Consider the following 23,939-nt stretch of genomic DNA (forward strand, 5'->3'; position numbering starts at 1 on the left):
CAGGATTTGGGACCTTGTCAACCAGCGGGACATCTTTGGTTTGAACTGGCCCATATTTAAACTACATTCCAAGGGTATTGTCTACCTCTCCCAGTGTTTTGCCTGTACAGTGCTGCACAAAGTCTGGCTGTCACACTCCGGCCCTACAGTCATCTTCTGAAAATGGACTTTGTGGAGAGGGAAAGAGAGAGAAGAGAGTGAAATGCTGCAGTAGTGCAGCAGGATTCCAGTCCTTTTAGGGGAGCTCCTTCCTTCCACAGCAAAATCCCTGCTCATTGCCTTTCTTTCCATCTCTTTCCACACAGATTCCATACCTGGGGTTTTGTTCATGCGAAGAACTGGGAGATACAGGTGTTTGGCAGCTTACGGACCCCCCCATCCTCCCTCTCACACACGGACCAACTGGAGGCTTTAACTGGAGAGAAACCTTACTACAAGAATGAGCAAAGCTACACGAGCAAGGAAAACCCATGGCCTTTCTAAGCGTTGGAGAATGTCTCTTCTTTCTTGTGTTTATTGGCAGTGGAAAAATAGTCATGATATGTTCAGTGGATCACAAAACAGCTGTTCTAGCATATCTCTCACAGCCACAGTCATGCAAAAATTCTTATATACAACTAGGCAAATACAAAAGGGAGCGATCCGAGGGAAAAATATTAAGATACAGATTGAAGCTCTTGCACAGCAGGGAGTCTCTGTTTAGTCAGTAGCTCGGGTAGATTTTCCCACCTTGAACAGAGCTCTGATAACACCAGTAGCTTTCACTGCCTTCTGTACCGCGTTAGAAACAACTAGCACTGTGTAAAAGTTGAGCAATTCAGGATGCTGGGGTTTTTTTCACTACTGTCATTGCAAAGCATTAGCAGACTTGTTCAGGACCACGTGTTGACAACCCCCTCACTCACTACCCCCAAATTCTCAGCACCTTCCATAAAGCCTATCGCCACCAGCTGGAAATGAGAGTCCAGCAATGCCTCTGCAGGCAGCATCAGATTATTCCTCTCCTCTATTTGAGCACTGGGTTAGGTGTCGTGTTGGGCATACCGTGGATGCAAAGATTGATTGATGCTGATCCATGCCAGAAGAAAACTGAGTTTCACATCAGTTACAGATGAAGTTTGCACATCAAAAGACAGCACCTTTGGGAACAAAGACTGGGAGCAGTTTCTTTTAAGTGGAGATGAAATAAGCCTTTTCCAACCAAACCTGACAGATTTAGAAAGTTGGGGTTTGGTTTGGTTTTGGTTTTGTTTTTTTTCCTTTATTTAGGTTATTGAAAACCACCCATGTGCACAGACCCAGCCTAAAGTATTTGTGTTGTTTAAATTCCCTTCAGAAGACCTTGGAAAAAGAGTTTCCCTTTTATACTGAGATTTTGTGCCAGTCATTTACTCAGTGGTGGCTTTCTGTCCCTTGTGAGCTTTTCTGTCAGCCTTGGTGAGATTCTGCAGTAAGCAGCTCTCTTCAGGAGGTAATCAAATCAAAAAGACACTGAAATTTAGCCTCGGCTGCATGCTTTGCTTCCTTTTCCTTAATTCCTAAGTGCCATCTGCCATAAAGACAAAGCAGAGCTGAAAAACCAGTACACTTAAATGTAGGAGCAGCATGCTTTGGCCTATTACGATGATATTTATCTGGTGGGGGAAGGCTTAGGATGATTTTGGGAGAAGGGGAAGAGAAGGTTTTCCATCTGTAGCTACAATCTTTGAAATCACAAGCAGCGACCTCTTAGTGCGACAGCCTGAAAGACGCCAGCACCAGCTGCTTCACAGGAGAGTACAAGATGCACCACAGTGGGTAGTTTATAGTATAAACTGGCTTCAGAGCAGGTTTCTTTCAGATTAATATTACTTTAAGTCATCAGCCTTGGGTCTAAAAGCTCCTGCAGACATTTGTATGGGTCTTGTCAGTGTAGGCTCACTTCCAGAAGGTACTTAAAAATGTGCTTAAAAAGGATTTAAGCAGACTTCTTTCTTGGTTTGGGCCCTAAGTCTGAGTATTCCCATAAATAGCGTCAAAGGCAAGTTCAGAAGTACCAGGAAAGAAATTCTGGCATCCTAGGTACCCCTCTTCTGCCCAGCTTTTCCTCTGCAGAAAGCGTTAGTGTCCTCACTACGCACAGAAGTTGATACTGGACAACTTTGACAAAGACTTGTTATTGATAACAAGACCAAAGTTTGTTTTGTGTTGGTTTCTTTTAACCTATTAAGCCTTCGGCAGGCCTGGTCTCACCTGCAGTAGGATATGGCTGAGCTGCACTTCAGCAGTCAGAACAAATACGGAGAGATAAACCGCAATCCCTTCTTCCTAAATGAGGCAAAACACTCAGCAGTTGCGATATAACGAATCTTAAGGGGGTTTAGCTCAGCTTTGGGTCTGGGTTTTACTGAGCTTGTGAGGGAGAGTACACCAGATTCTGTACATATTTTGAGTCAGCAGAGAGCTTGTCCTGTGCAATAGATACGTTGTCACAAACCATAACAATAGTCCGTTATTTATACATTTATGACTATGTAATACACAGTAGGCCATTCGTAAGTGCATTATTATACCAGGGATGTATACTGAAAAGTCAGGGAGATAACTTATGAGATGACAGAAGAAACTGCCCCCGTGCAGTTATACTGCTGTCACTTTAGTTTTTAACTGTAATTTAAACTATTTTTGGCTGCGTACAGACGTTCTGAAGCGCATTTCAGGCTTGTTTTCCTCCACGCTTACTCACTGCAAATTTGCAAAGAGTTTAAATCTAAATAGATGACAATCACACCAAAACTAACTTGGTTAGTGATGCACGTGCAATTCTCCAGGCTACTTTTTGCTTCACGCTACGGGCCAGCAAGGTGTAATTTGAGGCAACACATATTGCCTATACAAACCAGTGGAGGCTGCTCAGGTCCTGCTGCAGTTCAGTGACTTGACAAGGAGTTTATTTAGACAGAAGCATGAAACAGAGAGGGAACAAAACCTGAATGCACAGTTTGAATATTGTACTAGCTGATCTTTGCATATAGTAAGTAATATAGAAAAGAGTGTCCTCATTGAGAAGGTAGATGTTAAAATACTCGCTTCTTAAAAAATATATATATTTTTGGATGGCTGGGAAAGTATTTTGACAATTGTAGTCTTATCTCAGATTTTTCAGGTGTCAAGAATCTCTGTCAGAAAGAAAAATCTTATCTTTTTTCTAGCATTCTGATTTCTCATAGGGGGTTTGTGTTAAGTAGTCTCATGTTGATAAGGCTTATTGGCGGGGGGGGAAAGAAAAAATGTTCCTTTTAAATTTGTAATTGAGATGTTAAGAATACAAAACAATTGCTGCTTCACTTTCCCTCCATTGCTGCTCATTAATGTGTATTTAACATCACCTCAGTGTTTTGTCCCAGAAGAACATTAGACTTGATCTACCTAAAGTGCATGCAAGTGTTTTCCTGGCCTTCACTGTGAGCTGCATCAGATCCCAACAGTTTAATTAGGGGATAGGAGACAAATAGCAGTTCCTAGATTTTTCCCTCTCTTCCCAATTAAGGAATACAGCTGGAAATCTGCCAAGAATAAATTGCTAGTCCAGTGTTTTCATAAACTGCAACTTCAGGACTGGGCTAGAAAAATACAAGAATCAAAGTGCAGAATCAAATTCTAGCAGAGCAGCAGCTGACAGGATGACACTCAGCACCAGAAGGTCAAAACCAGGGTATTTGGAAAAGCTCAGGTTTGATCAAGAGTTTGTCCTTATCGCTAGACTTTATATCTCGCTCTGCCTGGGGATACCTTGCTAGTTTAATGCAGGTACCAGATCTAAAGTTTCATGCGTTTCCCTTACATTTAGTGCAGTGGCAGCTACAGCCAAACCCTTCAAAGCGCTGAGCACGGAGCCAGGTTCTCTGCGAGTAAAGGGACACTGTGTACTCAGATCAACAGAGCTCTGCTTGCTTATGCGAACTGAGGATCCAGACCGTGACTCCAGAAAAAAAAATATTTCCCTTTTCACTCAGTCTGAACGGTTTCAGAAAGAAGTCAGCTGATGGTAGGAGCCTCCTTCTCTCCTCTGGTGTTAGCTTCTAATGTCAACGTTATTATGAAAGGGATCATTTACATCACCAAATAAGTGGTTACTTACAAGAATTATCTTCAATGAAGGCAATGCCAGTGGTAATTCTACAAAAGAGAGTAGAAGGGATGCTAGAACGCCATTTCCCAGCGTATGATTTTGTATGTGCAGCCCTGACCCCCCAGAGCAGCAATATCTCAGGGACACAGGTACTGCAGCTCTGGGGAAAAACAGTCAGAGGATGGGGAGGGGGTTGTGTACAGCACTGTGACAAACTCAGCCCCTCTGCTCAGCTCCTGCGTACTGCACTGGATGTGAGGGGTTGTAAACTCTCCCTCTGGGTCCTGTGGGTCCTTACAAAGGCCTGGTCCAGAGCCCAGGGAAACAAAGAGGAAGATTCCTCATGATTTCCTCAAGCTTGGGATGAAGCTGCTCCCCGCCACCTACCACTGACTGAAGGAGGAATTTGGAGGACTCATATCTGTGCGGGGTTCAGCCCTTCCAGTCCTGATTTAGGAAATGCATGCAGAAGTAGGGTAAGATTTAGTGTCTGATTATAGTCATGTTCATTGCAGAAAGAGGGACTCTAGATAATTGAGTTAGGCTGTAGTCAACTAACCTTCACCTAAACCCAGAGCTGGAAATTAGTTTGCGACGCTTCACGACTTAAAATGTATTGAAATTCCATGAAAACTATTGTTTAGAAAGGGAGACTTAATAGGTTTGGTTTGTGGTTTGTTTTGGTTTGTTTTTAAAAAGGAGCCTAAGCACAGAGGAAATTATTTGAACTTAAAAAAATACACGTGAAATGATGGTGATAACAGACATGCTTAAAAAGGTGAATGAATGAACGACAAAAAAAATAATTAAGCGGTAAGCGTGATTGGTTGCATACACTCCAAATCGCTACTTCTCACCACTTCCTCAAAAACGTTTTCCCTGGGGAATATTCATGAACCATACATGCTACATAACTGAAAACACACAGCCAGTTCCTTTATTACTTGCCATTAAAATGTATTTTCTGAAGTTTCTCTCTGTGGACATCTCTTAAAACTTGATGTTATCAGTGGATACTTTTTTTTTTTTTCATTTTAAACCTGTTGTATCATTCTGTTTATTATGTTTTTTAGTGTGAGCAGATTGTATTTATTTGAGAAAAATGTTTGCTGTTTAAAAAAACCAATAATTGTATTGCCAAAAATAGCTGTAATTACCTGTGACATCTGTATTTTTTTATTTTGGGGGGGGTGGGGGGGTTGGTTGTTTTTAATCTCAGTTTCAAGTGCTAACAACTGTTAAAACAACCACTGCATTTTAATTTGCTTACAATATTAAATGGATTTCTTGGAAATTGGACAAAAACGTCTCATAGATGATTTAATAAAGATGCCACGCACCCACACCTTGCCCTTCCTATTTAAATCTTCCTCTCAAGTGTGTTGGACTTTGCTGGAGTGAGCATTCTGACACAGACCCTCGATGAAGTGCCCCTTCAGAGGGGCCCGTGAGCTGCTGGGGTGCACCTGAGCAATATGTTCCATGGCTCCAGCCAGATGTAGGTAGGAGAAATGCCTATACAGGGCATAAATCTAGAGAAGAGCTGTACTGGGACCTTGAAACAAGAAGGGAGTCAGGGCTGTTTCTCAGTTTGGGTTGCAGTGCTGCCCTCACCACATCCCGCTTCGGGATGCCCACCTGGATGGGCTGTAAGCCTCAGAAGCATTAAGGAGAAAGGGGGATTTGAGCTTCATATTCCTTCCCTCCTCTGAAGATGAAGTTCATTTATTTGACAGCAGATGGCACAAAACCATCTCGGGTCTGGTTTTCCATCTACTGCCCAGGGATGGAGTTTTTCCTCTGGGTTGGAGGCAGGTCGCTTCAGTGCCTCTACTGCGTGATGGCTTTTTTCCCCAGAGTTATTTTACTGTCAGGTTTAGATGTGTGGAACTGGAAGCACAACTTTAAACCAAAGCAATGCTTGCCTTGACAACACATATCTTCTTTCCTGGTCTGGATTTTTCAATCCAGCAGTAGTTTTATCAGCCAGTGAGGCTCTTCCCTTTCAAACCAACTATCTACACTAAACTTTGTGGCCTACAGCTCCAGTAAAACTGATTATATTATGATTAACATAAAAGCCATAGCTTTTATCAATCAAATATACACTGATAGAATGATGCACTTACATGCACCTGAAAGTTTAATGGAAACAGGTTCTAATCAATTAAAATTGCATAAGGTATTTATAATTAACCATTTTATCCAGTTCACTCAAACCCATGTCCTGCAAATACACACAGTTTTTAAACTGTATTTCTTATCTTATTAAAAAGTCAGCTCATTCTGAGTGTGTTATCATTTGCACCAAGTGTTGGGCAGTTGCAGAGAAGTGCCAGTAGAATCAGCCAAAGCATTTTGGAAACCAGTACACGTGGCTACATCATGAAAAGAGGCTCTGCCTACAACAGGCTTGGATAAACCTTGTGATCTTACTGGACGCTGTGCACCCCAGAGACACAAAAAGTTTTGCTATGCCCCAGATTGGTCCTGAAATAATCAGACCTGCAAGGGGACACGGGAAACCCAAATTCTGCCACTGGTCCTCTGGGACCTCCTTGATGCAGTCATCCTCTGCCCCACGCTTCCGTGCTCAGCGAACCTGTCACAACCCCCTCGCCAATGCTCTTCATTCCCCGGAGAGCCACAGACCACACACAGCAAATTACCTTCCTCTCGTTACTGGTTTTGCCAGGATCCCTGCAAGCGGAGCAGGGCAAACCTCCCGTGCACGTGGCAGTACAAGATGCAGAGTGATGCAAGACTTTCGTTTCCAGGGATTTAAACCACCCAGCTGGGTTTTCAAGCAACCTTTGCCAATTACTGCACTACAGTGGTCTCCACCTTCCTGGTGCCTCCCCATCTCGGGGAATTACAACCTGCACACTGTGCACATGTAGGATCACTGCAGGGGGTCCCCGGCAGGGTTATCCCAGGCCCACGTTTCTCTTGACCTTCTTCCCCCTGCGTACATCTCTCCCCCTGAGTGAGACAGAGCTGGAGGGGGTGCAAGGTGAAGCACCCTCAGTCCTGTTGCCCACCAGTTTCATTTTTGTACCGGGTCTGGCTGAGCCAGAATTGGTTTTCCCCTGTAGCAGCCCCCATGGTGCTGTGTTTTATGCTGGGAGCTGGCAGGGTGTTGACAGCACACTGGTGTTGTGGCTACTGCTGAGTAGTTCTTACACAGCACCAAGGCTCTTTCTGACATTTCCCCCCCCCACAGTGGGACGGGGTGGGCAAGATCTTGGGAGGGGACACAACCAGGACAGCTGACCCAAACTGACCAAAGGGATATTCCAGACCATATGACGTCTGCTCAGTATAAAGCTGGGAGAAAGGAGGAAGGGGATGGGGTCACCCTTGGTCCTCCGAGGCAACCCCTCCGCGTATGGGAGCCCTGCTTTCTGAGAAGGCCCGACATCGCCTGTTCATGGGAAGTAGAGAATAAATCTGTTTTCTTTTTTTTTTGCTTCCGCGCGCGGACCTTTGCTTCGCTTTGCTTATATTAAAACTGCTGTTGTTTTACCCACAAGGGTTGTTTTGTTTTCCTATCTTATTTTCTTTCCCTTCTTTGCCCTATTGAGAAAAAAAAGGGAAAGGGGGGGAAGTGATAGAGCGACTTGGTGGGTACCTGGCATTTAGCCAAGGTCACCACCACAATTTTACAGACCTGTGAGGTCACCGACTTCTCAGCAGTCACCAACACATAGGAAACGTGAGACGGGGGAGAGGAGAGTGGAACAGCAGAGAAGAGGAAAGGAGGCAGAGAATGGTGATGAAGTCATGGTAAATCTGCTGCCCCCGTGCTGAAAAGGGACCTGCTGCGTAGCAGCCCCGGCAGAAGGAGGAAGTCAGAGACCGCCGGCGCCCGCGCCGCAACATGACTTTCACCTGGGTGCTACACGTCGCGGCTCTGTTCCTGATGCAAGGTAAGTGATACGCGTTTTCTTACATGATCTCCTCTTTGCAAGTAGTCCAGCCTGGAGAAGTCTATTTCCAGAGCTCCAGCACACCACATGCAAGGCAGCTTTGCTATTGTTTTCCTCTTGACAATGCTGCATTGTCACCCAATTTCCAAAGCACGCTGGTGCCGAATTCCAGCTGATTCCCAAACCCATTATTGATAAAACCCATTCACCTCCTAGCAGCATGCTTGAGATGGCAAAGCACTGGGAAATCAAAAGATTCTCCCTTAAATTTGGACAGTGAATCACTGCTTACTTTCCATGGCTTGGATATCTGTGTATGCCTTTGTTCATGTATTGTGTAAAAAGAGGTTAAATCAGAAGTCAGAGCAATTTAGAAAGCACTTGCAGAGCACTTTGAAAATGAAAAGCGCTTTAAACGCTCAATCTTCTTACTCCTACTAGAGGATGTAGCTTATACCTGCTTTGCTATTCTCCTGCCTTTCATACACAGGACAGTGCGAGAGATTCATATCTGACCATGTCAAATAAGGAAAGTTCGGTTGGACTAGATGATCTTCAAGGTCCTTTCCAACCTAGATGATTCTGTGATTCTGTTGGGCTGCCCAGGGAGGTGGTGGAGTCCCCATCCCTGGAGGTTGTTGACATAGCACTGAGGGATCTGGTGTAGTTGGGATCTGTCAGTGCTGGGTTAACAGTTGAACTGGATGATCTTCAAGGTCCCTTCCAACACAGATGATTCTGTGAAAGCAGCAAGACAGCTATCTACAGCTCAGGATTCTTGCAGGCTTCACTCCCGACCTTTGCGGGAAGAACAGCCTGGTGCTGGCCGAAGCAATAGTCCCTCTCCTTTCTTAAATGCTGGACCTGAAACCATAGCAGTGCTATCGCTGACACTTTGCTAATACTCTCACGCACCAAGGTATCGTTAACAGAGGCCACGTGAAATCTCAGTGTCTAAATAGCGACAAAACATTCTGTAATATGCTTAGCATATTTTATTAGCATTGAATAACAGCAGCCAGGCCTTAAGGAGCTACCAGTTATATCCTAGCTGAACTGGCACCTGCAGTGCCCTTTAGACTTGCTCCAAATCAGCAGCTTCCACCCTGATTGTACAACCCCTCTTCCCCCGATATGGCCACGGACCCCTGCATGATGAATTTGTACCTGCTGACAACTACCGGCTGCTCTTGGCCATCAGAATTAATTCAGACTCGCACTCGCGGGTCAACAGCCCACAGGTCAAAAATAACTCATTAAACAGGATGTCTCTATAGGCTACATTTTTAAAGATAACTCTGAAATGATACACTGAGTGCATATCACCACAACAAGATCTCTGTGCACTTTCTGAGGGCCGAAATAATAGCAACCAGAGGCATGAATCATTCTGCTCAGTTGCATCCTGCAATTTCTAGCAAGAAATTGTTGCCCTTTCTTGCCAAGAAGGTGACTGTATCACTGTCCTTGATGCCAGGCTCATTTTCCCAGGTAGCTGGGGCACCAGGGATCCACACAGTACAAGAACCACTGTCCTCTAGAGCTGGCATGGGAACATCTCCCACACCCCAGTGACTGTCCTGTGGTGGGCTACAGTGGCTTGAAGACCACAGCCACATCAAACTGCCTCCTATACAAGGAAGGAAATTTGACCTCTGAGTTACAGACGGAATGAAGCTATGGTCTCTCATGGAAATTACATATATGCTCTGTTCCGGGGGCTGCTTTCACTCCCACCTTTTCTTGTTCAGTCTTGCTGCTCTCACCTCAAAAGGTGTGACTTTATAGACCCCATACTGCTGTTAGACAGGAAACTGTCACTATGAAAAAATGCAGAAGGGCCCCGTGGAAAACCACAAAGCCCTCTCTTCTACCTTAAGAACATGCACCTCCTGCCACAGGTCTTCACAAGTGAAACCCATGCAAGGAGGTTCTCCTTTTCTACTGCTCCTCTGCAAATGACCCCCATGTGGCACAAGCCCTGAGAAACCAGCTGAGACACTAGCCCTAGGAAATGGAGGTGGAATCAAGAGGAAATATAAGCCAAAGGCACTGATGTGCCATATGTGATGGTAAAGCAGTTACGGGCGCTCTAAATTCCATAAGGCTTCACTGGCGTACAGCGATTCAGTTGAACCTGGCCTGTGGTGTCTCCTGGCAGTAAGGACAGACAGTAGATCCACACTGCACAGTTTCTCCTCAGTTAAAGCAGCATACATCACACAAATTTGGAAATTAAAATATTGAGCTATTACAAGGAAATCTCTTCTACAAGCTTATAGCCTCCAAAGATTAGCTAGTGAAGAACGATAAAAGATCTGTGGTGTGTTTGCTATTTGTGAAGTCCCAGGCTACATCACTGACCATTTTTCCAGGCCACCTCTGGCGTGGGAAATGTCAGGTTTGCTCAACTCAAGGGTGAGGCATGAAAGCAGACCCCCATGGGAAACTACAGGGAGACAAGCCCTTCCTCTGATTTTAGTGGTAAAAGATCAGGTCCAGCAAGAGCGCCCTACGATAGCTTCATTTCTGGTACATTTTTAAATGTTTTTAAGAAAATTCAAAGTTTTCCTGAAGCCCAGAAATACTCTGTTCCCGAAACGGCAGTGTTCATGTATGCAGTAGGAACTTGCAGCAGAGAGCTACCTGGAAAATAAAATCAAAACACGCAAAACAGGAATCAAAAATAAAACCCTCTTACTGCCTATTTACTTAACTCTGACCCAGGCACTGCTCTTAGTAATTTCTCCAGGGTATGCTTTTTTCTGGAGAACACAATTCATTCCAGGTCATCAAATATTTTCACAAAGTGTATTATATATCTTAGAATGTCTGGAGAGAAAAACACACTTTACTGCCTGTCTGTAAAATGAACGGGGAGGAAAGAGGATGAAATTTCATTTTAGTAACCTGTGCCAGGCCAGGTTTGTGGATCCTATCTTCAAAAGAAGTTTCAAAGCCAGTTCAAAGCAGTTGCAGCATTACAATTTCTGAATAAAAAAGCCTCATTTTTCAGAGGTGCTGACCATTCACTGCTCAGTCGCACACGCTTGCAGATCAGGTTCAACAGCTTCAGAATGTAACGTGGAATAATGAAAATTAATGTTTGTGTTAACACACAGGGAGAACGTGCATTAAATGGGTCTGCTAGCAATTCTTCACTGACTCATGTGGAATAAGGATTAATAACTAAATCGGGTTGTGCTAGCAGGTGAAGATCACAAAATGTTGGTACAAGGGGGACTGCAATGACCTAAAGACTGTGATTTATTTTTATCAGTACAATCATATTGGCAAGTCTAATGTAGAAAAAACTTTACACCCTTGAAAAAAGGAAAGTTGACACATTGTGCGAAACATTGTCGCTTTATGTCACATTTTAATACTTGTTTTTTCCCCCCTCATCTCTGGCAGGGGATTTTTCAGAAGCTGGCAGTGAAACTGTAACTCTAAAGGAAGGAGAGGACCTAAAACTCCGCTGCACCCTCAGTGGTGACAACAGTTCTGCCCGGCAGTGGTTAAACCCTCAGGGTTTTGCCATTTTTCTCAACAGCCAGCGGGGTAAGTGTGAAAACTGAGTGTCCCACTTTCCACGTGGGGCTGGAGGGTCACTCAGAACTGGCCTTTCCCTGCTCCCACCCATGGCCAGTCTGACTCACCTCCTACCCAACCACTCGAGATGGTTTTACATCCAGCCCCTTTCTGGCAGGAAGCTGATGAAATGGAAACCCCCACAAGAGTGGTCTGGCCCCAGAGCTTTTAGCAATGAACTGTAGTTACCACCAGCACCAAGAGATTAGCACAAAAACCCCACTCTTGCTGTACAAGACAGATAGGAGTGGATGTGCCTGAAAGCCTTGGGTACTCTTCTGCTCATCAGGGAATTCAGTGTAGTGCATCAAGAGGAAATTTTTAGAAAACAAGAAAACAAGCAGTGATTTCTAATATGTGCTGACAAAGCCAAAGTCACAATTATTGTGTTCTCTTCCACTCCCTACACCTCATGTCTCTCTATCCTCTCTCCTCTTGGTCCCAATTTGACAGCTCTGCAAGATGAGGACTGTCTCGGTCTTCCCTATTTGTAGAGTACCTAGTCAGCATCCCTGCTTGTTAAAGCCTTTAGGTTTTAATGATAATGACTGGGATTTATCCAAATCCCATTGAAACTGCCCAGGAGCTGAGGGTCCTCTTCGGTTGTTCTGGGAATCCCAGACACTGGGTCTTGCCACCCGCATCAAACCAGCCTACCAATATATCCCACAAGTACTGCAAATATTTCTAAACGGAAAATGTCATGAGTAACTGTTGCTCCTATTTACTCAATTACAAGAGCAAGTGGGATGAGTGTTCATTAGCAATTTTAAATGACTCAAACATGTATGTATCAGGAACTGTTTCCTGCGGAATCCAGGATCCCAAGTTCAGTACTCTCGGTATAATGAATATGAGCCATTAGATTCAAACGGGATCCAAAAAGACTCGGTGCTGAACCACTGACAGTTAATCAATGTGGGAAAAAGGGCTATTGCAACCCACCCCATGCTGCTTTGACATCCAGGCTTCCAAAAACCACAGCAGGCTATGGCAGGGGTTCCTCCCCCCTGTGGCAGTCTTAGTCTGATCCTGCACCCAAGAACCACAAGACCTAGGAGGAAATCACCTCTCCGTCAGTTATCTCTATTTTTAACATATATATGTATGTTCTCAGTATTTTACACCATAGAGGTAGGTGAGAGTAGCAAGAATTCCTTCATTTATGCAAGTTCTCTTTGCTCTGGCCCTGGCTACAGCCACAAACACTCCCTTTCTATGCAAACAGTTTTGGACTGAGACGGTTTAATCTGCCCGTATCCAGTTTTAAACACCTCCATCTTTTAATGGCTCTAGCCCTTTTGATGCTTAAAGTTTTGCTGAGTGGACACAGCAATTTAATAAGGTTAGGGAAAGAACATATCCACTGGTATCTACAGAAGCAGACTCTAACCCGAGTGAAAACAGTATCTGTCTTAAGTCACCTGAGGATTCAGCCCATAGTTTCAACTTCCCATGATTATCCTTCAGTAAGACACGATATAACATCCACGAGGACTAGAGCTTGCAAAGCATTTGGGTCCTTGATAAGTCAGACACACTGAATATTTCCCTTTTGCAATACAAAAGAAAACAGTCCTCATTTAGAGAGAAACCAAACTTGACGCTGCATACGGACATTTTCATTTTTTATTCTGAATCAGCACTGTGAATCTGTCATATTCCTTCTCCAAAAAACCACTTCGTCAGTCAGTTCCCTCCAGTCTCATTGTAGCTAAAAACATGAGAAGTTAGCTGCAAGCCTTACATCATGGTGATTTCAAAATCCTTTAATATTTAATCACTTCCATAATTTATAGTGCTGCTGTGATTTTCTCCCAACTCTGTATTGTTACAAGACCTCATCCAAAAAAAAAAAAAAAATATAGTTTTTGAGATCTTTTTCTCCCTAATGACTGGTACACATCCCCAGTTTCAGTTCAATTTAAGGGCAGAATGTTACACTTTCTGTGCTGCGGTTGTGGGAAGAGTCCATGTGACTTGCTGGCCTGACCCTGAGGACTCCCACGGGTCATCCAGCGGGAGGAATGAAGCAGAGACTAGAAAGTCAAGAGAGAGAAAGGGAACTATACAGCAGAGTACAGACATCCTAGGAGATGGTCTCATTAAAATCAAGGTAATTAGACAAGGATAGGAGAAGCAAAACAGCCAGTTAATAACACTATGGTCACATCTCTTTCATTTATATATCACAAAATACACCCAAAGAGGGGAAGTGATTTTTTTCAAGGCCAAATAAAGGCTTGGGGAATGGGGAAGGGAAAGATCATCAGTTCATGCATCTATGCTCTATACTCATACTACTTTTCCGACCACATATCATGTCCTCACACACCAAGGTTTGCTTATATTTATCCTCCTAGACACTTAAAGAACCCAAATTGCTATAATACCTGGGAACACAGGAATAAGACCCCCTGAAAATAAAAGTGAGAAAAAACCCATGTAATCCTTCCCTGCTGACAGCACACACACACACACCCTGCCCCCACTTCCTCAGTTTACTGCTGCCTCTGTACTAGCGCAGCACCCACTAGGAATGCTTCGTGCTAGAACTGCTCCCTTATGTCAAGTGTTGATGAATTAAAAAAAATCCAATAAAGAAAACCATCCTCGTTCATTACTGCTTTGATTATCTGTCTTACTCTTATGTACCAACACACATAGCATGCTGGGTTTTATTTTCCTTACAGCTCTAAGAGATCAGAGGTACAAACTTATCCATTATTCAAAGGATGAATTATCCATCCAACTGTCTAACGTAACAGTGCACGATGAAGGCATGTATAAATGCTTCTACTACAGCACCCCCTTCAAAAGCAAGACGACGGCTCTTAAGGTTTTGGGTAAGTTCCTTCGCCTGCTTTGTTCCAGAGGAGCAGAACAGCAGAGCCAGCTCCTCAACTCCAGACCTGCATTTTTGCATGCAATTGTACGGTGCTTAACACAGCATAATCTTAGCTCAGTCCCCCCAGATAATGCTGTGTTTGCCGCCATTCATAAAACCAAGTAGAAGGATGTACTATAACTGATTCTAAATCTTATTGCTGCAGCTGCTCCTTCTAATCCAGTACTGGAAGTATCCCAAGACACAGAAAGAAGAATTACACTGTCCTGCTATACCCAAGGATGTAAACCACAGCCCCAGATTACCTGGCTGTTGGACAACGGGATAGAGCTTCCTGGTAAGTGTTAAAGGACTGAGGATTGATTACTAACAATTTCTTAACAGCCTTGGGCATGTTTAAAAACACTAGAGGGTGAAACACTTTCTGCAACACGTCAGCTGGGACTACCACTCATCCTCCACTCCTTTAGTACAACTTGGCCCCCGTGGTGCAGGTCTGGAGAAAAGTCAGCACTAAATTCCAGTGTCTGCGCAAGGCAGAGAGCTCATCTGCTTTGCTCACATTCAGTGCAGAAAAACACTTGGCACCAAAATCCCTTAAGAGTCTGGTGTGAAATTCCGCTGAAATAAAATGAAACCAAAACTCTGGAGGCGCAGTTTTCAAAGCCCCAGTATAAAGTCAGTTCTCAAATCCATTATAACTATTTCCACATTATAACCAGTAAACAGATGTTCCTCAGCTTTGCTGAGCAGCTCACACCCCCCCCCCCCCTGCCCCAAAGCAGCCTTTCTCTCTCATCCATCTGTTCTGAGCCAGGCAGCTCACCAGCAGGAGTAAGAAGAGAGCTCAGGAAACACAGCCCACACCACCCTGCCACAGTTTCCCCAGAGAGAAGAGGTCTGCACCCATCTCGTGGACACACGTGAGGAGGAACGGAGCCACCACACAGCTCAACTTAACCTGTGTGCTATATAAATAGCTGCTCTGAAGGCCACGTCTAATATTAACTACCTTACTAGCTGTAGCACAGCCGAGAGGAAACGCGCATCTGTAGCAAAGTGTGAGGAAAATACCCACAGATGCAAATGTATTTCTTTTCACGTATTAACAAGCTCTTAATTGTAGTTCGCATCATCAAACAACATATTCAAAGTTTAGCCTGTAATCTTCCTCCCCACTCAGCCCCAAAATGGTTTTTTTAACTAAGAGCACTAAAAGAAGTGTGCTGGCCTGAATATAGCTAGAAAGCAAGACTAAAAAAAAAAAAATAAATCCAGGCTGCCAGATACACAGGCATTAATGCAACTGCATAAAGCCCTACGCTTAAAGAAATTGCACTCGGGGGAAGCAGCATAGCTGCTAAGCAAGGCACACGAAAGCCAGGGCAGAGAGTTCTCTGCAATTGCAGGGGGAAAGGTGCTCTGGAGCAGCGTGTGGGTCTTGGAAAAGCAGATCCGAAAATCCTGCAGGCGTTTGGGAAAAGCAGGGCTCTGTGTGACTGGAAGGGTTTGGGGGATACCAGCTGTGAAGTGATTCAGAGCTCAGGGAAGCAATATGTCACCTCTGAGTTTTTTATATACATTTTTCCCAGTGTTGTTCTAAATCCAGGGCTTTCCTTAAACTTGAAACAACCTCCGTTCTGGCCTGGTAAATTATATGATTTGTAACAACACACAACTCAGACACTAAACACCTCCCACAATACATATCACAATACACCATGCATTTCTCCACTTATTTTAGCAAATCTCTACACTTACCTTTCTCTCCCGGTTGCCCTCATAGCACTTCCCCAGCCAGCCAGACTAGTGGGGACCACCTGACCCTCCAGCCCCCAGGCTCCTGGGACCAGTTAAGCACCACAGGGGCTGAGCTGGGCCCAATTAGTGGGTTTCAGCTGGTTTTCAGAGGAAGGACTATTTGCATAAAGAGGTGCTGATTTCACCAAGTAGCCAGCTTGTGGCAGACGGGAACTAGAGCCTTCAAAAGGAAAAAATTCACTATCCTAATTCACTGTTTCTCAAACTTTCTGCATGTGCCTTTCTTTTTTTTTTGAAGGTGACTGTCTTCAAGCACCACTCCACTCCCCCCTTTCCATTCTCAGCTTTAATCACTTACAGCAAATATTTATACTAATCAGAAAATAGCTAATACATCTTAATTACTGGTAGCACCTCAGTTCCACCAGGGCTCAGCAGGGGCAAACCAGCTGTAATTACTGAGCTGTTGCTGACAAAGATTATTTCCTTCCTAGCAAAACCACTTTGAAATTCTTTTGAGCTCTTACATGACCCTGCTGGGTATGGAAAAGAGGGTTGAGAAATACTGGTCTATGTGATACAGCAAGTTATCTGTAAAGGCTAATTTTGAAACAAGGAATTTCCTTAATTTAAGAAATAAAGGTGTTACCAAGGGTAACAGATCAAGAGAAGGCATCAGTTTGTTTCCAGAGAAGCTCTACATTATAAACAGACAGTAGAAATTATTGTGCTATTATGGGTATTTAAGGTAAACACTTGAAAAAAACCTCCCTCTCCACCAGAGCTATTCAAACATGTCTCCTTGTGTCACATGAAATACATCTTTATTTTTCCATATTGTATAAATGAGTAGAAGTCAGTACTACCTAGAGGACATCAGACAAGTTACATGGCTCACTCTTAATTCATTATGGCAAGGCAATTAATCTTTGTGTTTAACTTTCCTCAGCTGCAAAAGGGGGAGAGTCAAACCCGCATCGTAGGGATGATGGAGGACTTGTACAGGATTTCATAGTTACACAAATGTTGGTTTATTGCAAACATAAATATTGCACATCAATATTTATTTTGCATATTTATCAATATGCACAAATACTGCACAACTTTTTTATGTTTGGGGTGACAAATCCACAGCTGTTAAGACACAAATGCAATGCCCTTGGATATCACATAGCAGAATCAGAACTTTTCTAGACCTCAGTCGTGCTGCGAAACAGCAGGTCCTTGCCCTGAGGCTCCCCACTGCCGGCCAGGCTTGCCTGTGCCACACAGCAAAGCAATTTATTCTGTTCAGGAAGGACCAAAAGTGCTGGTGGGTGTTTGGACATTTTGCTGCCCCTGCAGCAGGAATTTCCCCAGTCAGTCATGAACGAGCAGAGGCTTTGGGTTGAGCTCAGGAGGGGCAGCGAGGTCTGCACTTACACAGCTGCCAAGGAAGAAAACATGACCTTGCTGCCTTTGGGCTCCCAGGTAATCCATTTACACAATGAACCACTTGTGCACAGTAATCAGGGGCTGCTTTAGCACAGCGAGGTAATGCAGATTGCGCCAGGAAGGTTTTTCATTAAATTGCTCTTGACTAGAAAGCACTTAAATGTTTTCTTCCAATGGGTGTATAGGTGACACTAAGCACAAGTTAGAAGCTGATGGGAAGAAATGGACCACAACCAGCACGCTGACAGTCCTCGCCTATGGGCCCAGTTCAACAGCCAGCTGCATCATTCACCACCAAACACTAGGAGGACAGAAGCTGATGGCATCTTTCCAGTTTGAGGACCTCCCTAGGACAGGTACTGAAGGCTCTTTCAGCAGAGGCTATCTCATTTTACCACTCTGAAGCGGTGAAAGTTATGCAGATACGTAGGCAAAGCTGAAGCCCTTAGTCTACTGCCCAAATCTATCTTTAAATGAGACGGTTACCTGGGGCAACAGAAGAACTCCAAACTAAGATTTCTGGGCTTTTTCCTGCTTCTTAACTACCTTAAAATTCATTAAACATTAAACCACAGCAGCCCAGGCAGGTCAGTTCTCCAGTGCTGCTGCTAGAATTCAGGTGATGTTTGTCCTAAAGCTTTAAAGACAACTTAGAAATTATATTCTCAAAAAGCTGTGAGCTTCCCACGTCTTCTGCATATTAGACACATCCATCCGGAACGCTAGCAGGGTGTAAATATTGTAAATTAACGCTGAAGCTACTTGTTTAATAATTCTCAGAATAGAGCTTGCCTTCCGCCTATTTACCCATCTTTAGGCTGGATCTAATTATTCTTACTTCATTCTTCCTTAGATTGCTTGATTCAGCAAATGCTTATAAAGCGCTCTGAAAGTTCTACTGTTGTTGGGTTTTTTCAGTGACAAAACCAAATCCTGCACCAGCTGCGCTGGAGGTGGATACACGTGTCTCTGAGAGCGAGCAACCTGCAGGTAGGCATTAACTGCTTGGCCTCTTTTTAATTAATGCACAGGTCAGGTAAACACAGCATCTATCACCAGTTGCCATCAGCACTGAGGGACATTTTGCACAGCCTTCAGAACCGCTTTGGTTTTTTCCCCAGTGACCACAGCAGCATCAGATCTGAACAGCGACACGGCCTCCGCTCCAAGCTACCCACAGCATACTGGTAAGGGTTTCACTTTCTGGTTTTTCCTCATTTCATAGTGTTAAATATATCCAGAGGACAGGTAAGCTGCAGGTGCGAGGGTAGGACTGTAAGTCTAACCACTGATCAGCAGCCAAACAGCCCGGAGCACGGAGCATACAGGGCAGGTTTGTTTTTCAAAGATCAGTTCAATGGCAAAATGTGTTTTCTGATTTTTGTCTTGTGTTCAGGGGGGGTTCCTTTAGAATCCAAACAACCAGCTGTTCCTTCCGCAGTACCAGAGGATACAGTAGTTACCAGCTCAGCGTCAACACCAACCCAGCAAAACCTCCAACCAGATGTCACATCTACTTGTAAGTTTGGTCTTAGTTACATGAATTTACCAAACCAGGACAGAAATGTTACAGAGAACAGCATTACATTCCATGTTACAAACAAGCATGTTACATAAAAAGCATTTCTTGCTTGTGCGGGGAGTTTTACAGCCATGAAAGCAGACGCAGTCCCTCACGTAAGATGCAGAAGAACATCAGCATTAGCAACAGCAGCCGCTGGCGCAGCACGGTGTGAGCCCAGGCTGGGATTTCTCTGGCCAGTTGCACTAGATGGCACTGTGCAACAACGGTTATCTGCACACAGCAGGCTGCAGTTACTGAACTGAGGAGTTGTTTCCAGCAGAATTAAGAGCTTCACTGCCCAGATCAGTTGGCCAAAACTCACCAAGGTGGGTGCACGCACCTGCTTAGTGTGACAGGCCCTGCAGTGGAAAAACACAGAATCACAGAATCATCTCGGTTGGAAAGGACCTTGAAGATCATCTAGTCCAACCGTTAACCCAGCACTGACAGATCCAAACTACACCATATCCCTAAGGGCTATGTCGACCCTACTCTTAAACACCTCCAGGGATGGGGACTCCACCACCTCCCTGGGCAGCCCATTCCAATGCCCAACAACCCCTTCTGGAAAGAAATGCTTCCTAATACCTAGTCTAAACCTTCCCTGGCGCAACTTGAGGCCATTCCCTCTTGTCCTATCGCTCATTACTTGGTTAAAGAGGCTCATCCCCAGCTCTCTGCACCCTCCTGTCAGGTAGTTGTAGAGGGCGATGAGGTCTCCCCTCAGCCTCCTCTTCTCCAAACTAAACAACCCCAGTTCCCTCATCCGCTCCTTATAAGACAGAAACAATTGGCTGTTTTAGAAATACATGAACTCTGTTGTTTATATTTGTTTAAAAGTGCTACATTGGTGATTACAAATGTCACAGAATGGCTACATCCCGATAAATAATTCATACATACATTGATAAACATACATGGAAAGGGAGCCTGAATCTTTTAACAGGCCTTTCACTATGTGCACTTGCTAAGGAAGAAAATCTCTTATGAATGTAAAGTTTTGGTAGACACAGCACGCATGATCATTTCAGTTTTATAAATCAAAGTTAATGATACAAGGATATATTGTCTGTGTGCGTAAGAAAAGTCAGAGCTCACCTCTCTGTTTGCTCAGGGTCCGAAGCAACGCCAGCTGCAGCAGGAGAGGGAGAACTGGCTGGTTCGTCGAGTTATCGTGTCCCCAACGGTACGACCTTACATCATCAGTGGCATCAGGGTGGCAGTGGCAAAGGACGGGGGTTCTCACACTGGGTTATTGCACCACTGTGAGCTATGAAGACAGTAAAAGAGTAATCAGGGATATGAATGCCAAAAAAATATCTGCTTTAAGGAGAAGGATACATGCTCATTCATGATTTTGCAAGGAAAAGAAGCAAACGGATGGACAGGGAAAGGCTAAAATGAGCAAAGAACCAAAGCTCAGCTTTGTTTTAATTTGGCTCTGAATGGGAAATGTTGAGTTCAACAATGTGTAAGAAACTCTGAGGATTTTCTGTCCGTAAAGCCTAGGTGGTCTTCAGATTAAAACGAATTACAGCGTTAAGGAAGTGAGCACAGAACTTTAAATCAAGGGCTCCAGAAGTCCCTTTCTGCTGCAGTACCAGGTGCCCTGCACTTATAAGCTGCTGGGAAAATACACATTTCTTAAGCATCCCTTTGCCCTTCAGAGCAATACTGTTCTCCTTTCCATTCTTCCAGGGACTGAAACAGCATTCAGTGGCAATGTCACAGAAGAGGAACTTTCCAGGACAGAAGTCCCACTACCAAGTGAAAATGTAACTGTGATTTCCATCATCACCTTCGGTACGAACGCTGTAATGACAGCTTCCAAACATGAAACGAGCTTTCTTACACCAAGCTGGTTCTTTCTGACCACGTATCCACCTCCAAACCTTCTGTCAGTACCCTAGGGTAATGCTGGCTTGTGATCTTGGGGAGAGACCACAGAAACACAACCATTTTTATCATCTAGAAAAAAGCTAAATTTTACTGTTTGTTGTGCTGGAACACAAGTCCACTGATTTCAATCAGTTTTTGTTGTTCATACAAGAAGAAAAAATTTGACCTCACATCCTAAAATTAGGCCCAGTGAGGTGACTTCCACTCTCCCACCATGTTCATCTGGCCTGGTCCAGGATATATCATTCTTGTCTTAATTACCAGAGATTTAGAGGAAGCTATTTAACAACACAGACATGCACCTGCCTCTTTTACAGAGCAAGATCGGAAATCTGAAGGCATCAGAAAGAAAGAAAATAATCTCTTGCTGCCAATCTTGGTGGCTGCTCTGATCTTCATGCTGCTCGTCATTGTCCTGCTTTTTATGAGGAAGCTGAAAAAAGCTCATGGAGTGTGGAAAAGAGGTGGGTGACGGCCCTGGCCAAGCAACTGCTGACGGTGCTTTATTCAGAGGGGCTGGAGAGCTGAGGACCCTCTTAAGCAGAGACAAGACACAGCTCCTCCAGCCTCAATTAAATGTCCCATAGACAGTGACTGTGACTTGTTGCAAACAACTGCTGAAGAATCCCTGTAACTGGTGGCCTTGGGCCACGCTTCAGCTGACAGGAGGTGCCACAAAAGCCAACAAAATTGTTGCCTTGAGCATCTCTCTTAGATGGTCAGGATGACCAAACCCCCATTTTGTAACTAGTCTCTCAGGATTTTTATGCTCAAGGCAAAGGATGAGGAACAGTCATGGAAAGATCTCATCATTTTAATTACATTTGTTTTCTGCACAGAAAATGATGTTTCAGAGCAGACACTGGAGAGTTATAAATCCAAATCTAATGAAGACAGTCTGGGCCATGAGAAGAACGGACACGGTAAAAAAAGCTTTAAGCAACATAAACTAATTCCTGTTAGAGCATTGCTACTGACCACAGCCAGAGCAGATTGCAGTCGATCTTACTATACAGGGATATTTGCAAATTGCATGTTTTAAACCTGAATATTCTAAACCCAAACCTTTCATACCCGGAGGTTCACCACAGATATTACAGCTTCAGCAAGAGTGATGCAGAAGCGATACAAAATTAAAACCATTGCTTTTTATTTGATAGGTTAGACTGGATAATCACAATGGGTTTATCTAGTTTCTAAATATAACCTACTGAAACATTATTAAAAACAATATGCGTGGTACGTACCGTGAACACTACTATTGTTAAATTGTCCTGAATGGCTCTTATCTGATTTCACCACCAACAAAACATCAGTGCTTCACCAGTCCTGTTCTCAGCCAGGGACTACAGATGAGGCAGGTCTGTCAGCCCCCTCAGCTGCAGTATTTTTGCTCCACACTTGGACTTTTGTCTAAACAAAGTCAGCTCTGGGCAGGTGAATAAGCCCACACGGCAAGACTGAGGGAACTTTGCCAACATCTTTCAGCATGAGTTTATTGCGGCACCTAAATGGTATTAAAAGAGAAGGGGGCTCATAATTACTGTCAAAATATTTTCAAAATTTGACTTCTTTTTCAAATATTTTGAAATATGAAATATTTAAACCACTTCTAGTACAAATTAGTGCCTTGAATATTGTGTAACCTGCATTAGATCCCATCATGCATCTCAGTCTTTGCTGTGATGGATGCCCTTACAGCTTCTAGGAATGCATGTTGTCTTTTATTATTCTATAACACTCTAATTCAACACCTATTTCGAGCAGGTACACAGCCCCTCCTTTACAAAATCAGTAATAAATGTGTGTTTATCTTTCAGTTGTCAATCAGAAACCCAACGTGCAGTATGTAACAGAAGGATGTGTGGAAACAACACAGAAGAATCCAAGAGACAAAAACATTGCAATGAGTGAGAAACTGTTTGGATGTGGAAAGGAAACAGATGTATAGCAACGGCAAATCTGTACAACGTGCAGTAAGACCACTCTTTCCTGGTACTTGTAGTACAGCATTCAGATATCAATATGCTTTCCAGGAGCAGAAGTACAAACAGTCACCCTCAATCCAAAAGCCAGTTGGAAATGCTTTTCTTTAAACGGTGGGACGGGTAGATGGGAGCCACGCTCCTAGAAACCGATCAGCGATGAACACAGTGATTTACCTGTAATCCTCAAAGGATTTAATTAATCACTGCCAAAAATAGAGCTCATCAATCCCATCTCAGGTCCTATCAGCAATTAGGGTCCTGGCAAAGGAACAGGCGGTTAGCACCGAGGACCGCAGGATATGAAGATATTCCTGTAACGCTTCAGCCACCTCCTCTGTAAGGATGGGACTGAGCAGGAAACCCAGGAAAAACTGGGACCATGGATTATCTCATTCTGACCCCAAACCTGGACATCCAGCTGTATTTAACCAATCAGGAAGGCATCCTAATGTCCAAAGTGTTAAAAAATAAATAAAATTGTCCCCCCTTGCTAGGACTTCTGCCTCACCCGTACAACGATAACATCAGAGCAAGGGGCTCTGAAACCAAAAACATTTGGGTGCTACAGTCTCCCCCATCTCCGAAGGTCCCAGGGGTGTCACTGGGGAGATGGGAGTCAAACAAGGGGTCGGCAGAGGTGAAGGGGATGTTGGGACTCTCCAAACCCAGGGACAATGTCACTCGCCTGCCAGCAGGCAAGCTAGGAGGATCGCCAAGGCTTTGCATCCCGCCATCACCGGGGACCTTTTTCTGTGGCAGAAAGATAAAACTGAATTCCGAAAATAAAGGAAATGTACATTACAAGGGAAAGCTG

The 23,939-nt window shown here is 44.1% G+C and overlaps 2 protein-coding genes across 4 annotated transcripts in view; both read left to right on the forward strand.

The window, feature by feature from the left end:
• The window catches only part of UBASH3B (ubiquitin associated and SH3 domain containing B), a 75,729-nt gene extending 70,456 nt beyond the window's left edge, over positions 1-5,273 (forward strand). For all 3 annotated transcript variants that reach the window (XM_074851210.1, XM_074851209.1, XM_074851208.1), the window contains exon 14: positions 306-5,273. In XM_074851210.1, coding sequence (XP_074707311.1) covers positions 306-443 — 138 coding nt within the window. In that variant the 3' untranslated portion in view covers positions 444-5,273. The remainder of the gene's footprint in view (positions 1-305) is intronic.
• A 2,702-nt stretch (positions 5,274-7,975) lies between these two features.
• Positions 7,976-23,896, forward strand: CRTAM (cytotoxic and regulatory T cell molecule). The gene is made up of 13 exons (XM_074894967.1): positions 7,976-8,040; positions 11,455-11,601; positions 14,325-14,477; positions 14,685-14,816; positions 17,860-18,030; positions 18,593-18,664; positions 18,796-18,861; positions 19,071-19,193; positions 20,353-20,424; positions 20,937-21,041; positions 21,455-21,601; positions 21,977-22,060; positions 22,958-23,896. The coding sequence occupies exons 1-13, from the start codon at positions 7,992-7,994 to the stop codon at positions 23,086-23,088; spliced, it is 1,452 nt and encodes a 483-aa protein (XP_074751068.1). The 5' UTR covers positions 7,976-7,991; the 3' UTR covers positions 23,089-23,896.
• Positions 23,897-23,939: the final 43 nt, after the last annotated feature.

The sequence above is a fragment of the Strix uralensis genome, chromosome 26 (genome assembly GCF_047716275.1).
Source record: "Strix uralensis isolate ZFMK-TIS-50842 chromosome 26, bStrUra1, whole genome shotgun sequence".
Classification (NCBI taxonomy): domain Eukaryota; kingdom Metazoa; phylum Chordata; class Aves; order Strigiformes; family Strigidae; genus Strix; species Strix uralensis.

Excerpts from the sequence above, each read along its gene's own strand:
- CRTAM (XM_074894967.1), top strand. The coding sequence starts at position 7,992 with ATGACTTTCACCTGGGTGCTACACGTCGCGGCTCTGTTCCTGATGCAA. Across the intron at positions 11,602-14,324 it reads TTTTCTCAACAGCCAGCGGG|CTCTAAGAGATCAGAGGTAC; the intron begins GTAAGTGTGAAA and ends TTTTCCTTACAG. Across the intron at positions 18,665-18,795 it reads TGAGAGCGAGCAACCTGCAG|TGACCACAGCAGCATCAGAT; the intron begins GTAGGCATTAAC and ends TTTTTTCCCCAG.